Source organism: Phalaenopsis equestris, unplaced genomic scaffold, assembly GCF_001263595.1.
Source record: "Phalaenopsis equestris unplaced genomic scaffold, ASM126359v1 Scaffold001116, whole genome shotgun sequence".
In the NCBI taxonomy this organism is placed as follows: Eukaryota; Viridiplantae; Streptophyta; class Magnoliopsida; order Asparagales; family Orchidaceae; genus Phalaenopsis; species Phalaenopsis equestris.
The window spans coordinates 1,157,187-1,161,884 of record NW_018165555.1 but is presented as its reverse complement, the minus strand read 5'-3'; the positions used below and the strand labels follow the sequence as shown (position 1 = coordinate 1,161,884).

The following is a 4,698-nucleotide window of genomic DNA, read 5'->3' as shown; positions in this document are numbered from 1 at the left end:
ATATATATAATACATCAATTAAAAAAAAAACTCCGGATCTTCACATTTTCATACAACAAAATTGATCTCGCCCAAAAATAAGGGGGCAACTGATACACCACCCACAAATTTTCTTTATCTGACATGAATCTTGGAGCATGACACGAGTCTCGAGATAATATTTTGAGCAAGAGATGTTCAAATCTTGATAAAAACTCATCAGGAGCTCTGATTTCAGCAAACTTATAGTCAAACTGATCGACTCGATAGGACGAACCTAATGATATAAATGTCATTCCAATCCGAGTCAAATCAAGCCCACATCAAGTCATTAAACCATTCTTGGATGATTTTCGGACATATTTGGAAGGTTAAACGGTTGTCGAATATGACAATTTTATGCTCAAATCGAGCGTCTCGATAAGAAGAATTCAACAAGCCCAAGATCACTCAATTCTGACATTATTAAGTCACTCAAATTTCATTAAACATCATATGCACGAGGGAAGCTCTTCGGACTGTCCGATCAAAGTATTAATTGCACCCAAAACGCTATAAATAGAGTCATATCCCTCTCATGAGAGGAAACTGAAGCATAGAGAGAGCCTGAAGCTTTGAGGAGAAGTTGCAGCTCAGCATCACCGCAGACCGCCGTCGACCACTGTAGACCACTGTCGACCACCGTCGGCCGCCATCAATCACCACCGACTGTCATCGACCACCGCCGACCTCCATCGACAACCACCAACCGTCATAGACTACGTCAACCATCGTCAACTTCGTCAACCTCCGCGGACGACAACCATCGATCGCCGACAACCACTGCTGACCTCTATCGATCACCGTCTACATTGTCAAACACTGCCGACCTCCGTTGATCTCCATCAACCGTTGTCGACCACCGCTAACCACCAATCAGACACTGTCGGTTGAAGCTGTAGTCTGAAAAATATAATTATCTTCTCCCGTCTGTGGGACAGGGAGTTTTTGTAATCATCTATCAATAGTGAATTTTCGCAACTGGGTCAGACCTCGTGGTTTTTCCCTTTACTAGTTTTCCACGTAAAAATTTCTAAAGTCGTCACTATTTGATTCTCTTTCATCTGCGTGTGTACTGAAATCTCGTACAATGCTAACACAATAATATGTTACTCTACCGCCGCGAATTTTCCAGCATGCATCAATGGTGAAGTTAGGTTTCAATTCATTATGAACCTGTTTCTTAAGCTATAGTACATCTATATTTTTCATTTGAGCTACATTAATCTGATCCACTATTGTATGTTAAACTAATAAGTGATGCATGGTCGGATCAGCTTCTAATTTATTATCTCAAGTTGAAGCTTCTCCATTTTTAATGCTCACTCGGGTTGTTGAGTGATCATTTAAGCTACATACATCAAAGATTTTCTTTTCAAAGCATATGCAATTGCATTAGCCTTATTTGGGTGATAATGGATCTATAAATTATAGTTCATTAACTCAATTCATGCTTCTATTTTAAGTCTAACCTTTTGAGTGAAAATATACTCCAGAATCTTAAGATCGGTGAAAACTTCACAGTGAACATCATATAAATAACGTGGCTCTAGATCTTCAGTGTAAAAATAGTGGCAACAAGCTCCAGGTCATGAGTGGGATAGTTTCTGGTGTACCTGAAGTTGTATGTAGGCACTGTCATATTGTATTAAAGCATAACCTAATTCTTGATGTGAAACATCACTATAGATCTGAAATTCATTCATGCCAGGAGGACTTATGATGATAGGAGCTAACACTAGTTAGTTCTTAAGCTCTTGAAAATTCTGCTCGCAGGTGTCAGACCATTCAAACTTGCAACCCTCTAATTCAACTTTGTAAAATTGTAGCAGTACTAAAAATCCTTTAACAGATATTAGATAATAGTCAGCTTGACCAAGAAAACTATGAATGTTAGTAACAATGTTCAACTTAGGCCAATGTATTATCGCCTTAATCTTAATAAAATTCACAAAAGTAGTAGCTTTGCTAATAATATGTCACAGAAATGTCACTTTTTGAAGCCAATTTTGTACTTAGAAAATTTATTATAATATTTTTTTCTCTTAAAGTACATTGAGATGTTGGGCGCACTCTCTTCATTCTTGGAAAAAAATAGAATATCAACAAGAATATAATGAAAAAAAGTTTTGTGTAAGATCTGAACACTTTATTCATTAGACCTACAAAAGCAAAAGAGGCATTAGTCAACCCAAATGACATAACTAGCAACTTATACTGATCATATTGAAACCAAAATTAATCTTGGGTACATCTTTGCTCTTAATCTTTGATTGATGGCAGTTTGGTTAAAGGTTAATTTAAAGAAAACCGAAGAGCTTTGAACCTAGTCAAATATATCATCTGTACTAGACAATGGATACTTAATTTTTGCAGTCACCATATTCAACTTATTATAGTTGATGAATAATCTCATGCTCTTATCTTTCAGCTTCGCTAACACGATTAGTGCTCCCCAAGACAAAATGCTATGTCAAATAAATCATGTATCAAGTAATTCCCGTAACTGAACTTTGAGCCTATGGAGTTCAATAGTGGCGATTTGATATGATGTCTTAAAAATTGGAGTGGTCCCCGAAAGCAAATTTATAGTAAATTTGATCTAACCATCATATAGGAAGTAGGAAAAATCACCGAGAAATAGGGCTGTTAAAATGGTTCGTTATTCGTGAATAGCTCTTTAAGTAGTTCGTGTTTGATTCGTTCGCTAAACAAATGAGCCGAATACGAATAATTTTTATGCTCTCGACATATAAATAAGCCGAACAAGAACAAAATTTTGTTAATGAATATTATTTTTAAATAATTTAATTAACTACAAGGCTACAAAGATTAATAATCAAATAAAATTACTAATTAAAAAAATAAAAATATATTAAATTCTATTTAAATGAACTTTAATATAAATAACACAACTTAAATCATGCCCTGCCCTAACATTCTAATTATGTGTGACTATTTCATGTCCTTAACATTCTACGACTGTTCATGAATAGCTCGTGTTTGGCTCCATAAGCAAACGAGCCAAACACGAACAAATCTTTTGAGCTCGATCTATAAATTAACCAAATATGAACAATGATATGTTTTAACTAGCCGAGCCTAGGCTCGCTCAAGCTTGACTTATTTAAGCCCCTAACGACTGCATGCATGACTGTAGTTGTCAAAACGGCTCTTTGTTCGTGAATAACTCATCTTCAGCTCGCTAAGAAAACATACGAACACGAACAAATTTTTGTGTTTGAAATCTAAACGAGCCGAACACGGCTGAGCCTGAGCTTGCTCGTGTTCTGCTTGTTTACACCCCTACGGGAAGTACATCAGCAAACTTTCAAACAACTGAGATACTAAATAACCTAAAATTGAATTTGTTGGCATCTACCATATGAATTAAATAACCATCATACACATGGGAGATCAACTTATGGACACGACAAACTACAATATCCTAGCCTTGACTTTTATAACATGAGCGACGTTGACGAGGTAGAGTAGGAAAGGGTCATGTGGTTTTCCTGATTACAGGGTGAAGGTGGTGTGGTAGGCTGGTACCAAGCACGAGAAAGATCGACTGGAAAGATATTATGGAATCTCTGTGATGTTATTTGGGAAATATGCCACACATTCAAGGAAGAAAATAAAGGGTCAAATAATTTACACACTGTCATTCGGGATTAATGTCCGTTTGCGGCTTGGTTCGGCTCGTACAAGTTATTTCTGCAATTATAAATCTTGAGATTCCATGCTATTTTCTTGTATGAGTTAAGGAATTATTGGTTTCAATATTTAATCGAATGAATTTCTTTTGGTATCAGATTGGCAATCTTTGTGGTTTGCCAGAATAAAGTTTATAATAATTTATTTATTTGATTACAATTTATGTTATATTCAAAATAAGGATATTTTTGGGTTGGATGAGTGTTTGAACCTGACATATTGGGGTTCCTTTTTGTTACACCCAATATGCCACACATTCAAGTACTCAAAATAGAAACTTTCCTTTCAATTTCTCGAACCCTTTTTTTCTTCATCAATTGAATGTAATATTTGAACCAATGCTCGGGAAAAGAACTCCAACTATAAAGAATTAACTTTTCCCCGAGGTCTTATTTCCTTTCAGATAGTGTTTCATAAGAAAAATTTTTAATTTTTATTGTATATTTTTTTCTGCGTATGTGAATTTTGAGATTAGGTTCTCATCCCAAAAGGTTGGAGGGAAAATTTGAAATATTTAGATGAATTTATTGTTTTGGTGGACTATAATCTTTGTGAACTCTCAGAAAAGAGATCACTTCGTAAAAAATCCTGTTCATGTTTCTTGGATAGGATGAGGTTCTCAGGAACATGCAAGCAAAACTTGATGATTTGTGTGAGCAAACGAGGCTTATAAAAGACCAGTCTTCAACATCGGGCTGCCAGATTTCATTGGACAATGAGCACTCTGTAATTGGAGAAATAGCAAAGGCAAATGAAGCTAAATTCTGTCCTTACGGTACTCGAGTCCTGCATCTCAATCCAGATAGTGGTATTGTGCCACTTTGTAGTAGCAGATCAATTAAGACAAAGGTAACCGCTTTGCTGTCAGCAACTGGACATCTTATTTTTAGATGCTTTTCATTTTTCTATATCTAACCGATGCCTTCTGCTATAGGACATTTACACGACTGAGTTGAGTAAAGA

The 4,698-nt window shown here is 35.9% G+C and overlaps 1 protein-coding gene across 1 annotated transcript in view; it reads left to right on the top strand.

The window, feature by feature from the left end:
* The window catches only part of LOC110033251, a 16,400-nt gene that overhangs the window by 7,336 nt on the left and 4,366 nt on the right, over positions 1-4,698 (top strand). The window contains exons 2-3 of the mRNA XM_020737175.1: positions 4,345-4,584; positions 4,670-4,698. The exon at positions 4,670-4,698 is cut by the window's right edge and continues 115 nt beyond it. Coding sequence (XP_020592834.1) covers positions 4,345-4,584; positions 4,670-4,698 — 269 coding nt within the window. The remainder of the gene's footprint in view (positions 1-4,344; positions 4,585-4,669) is intronic.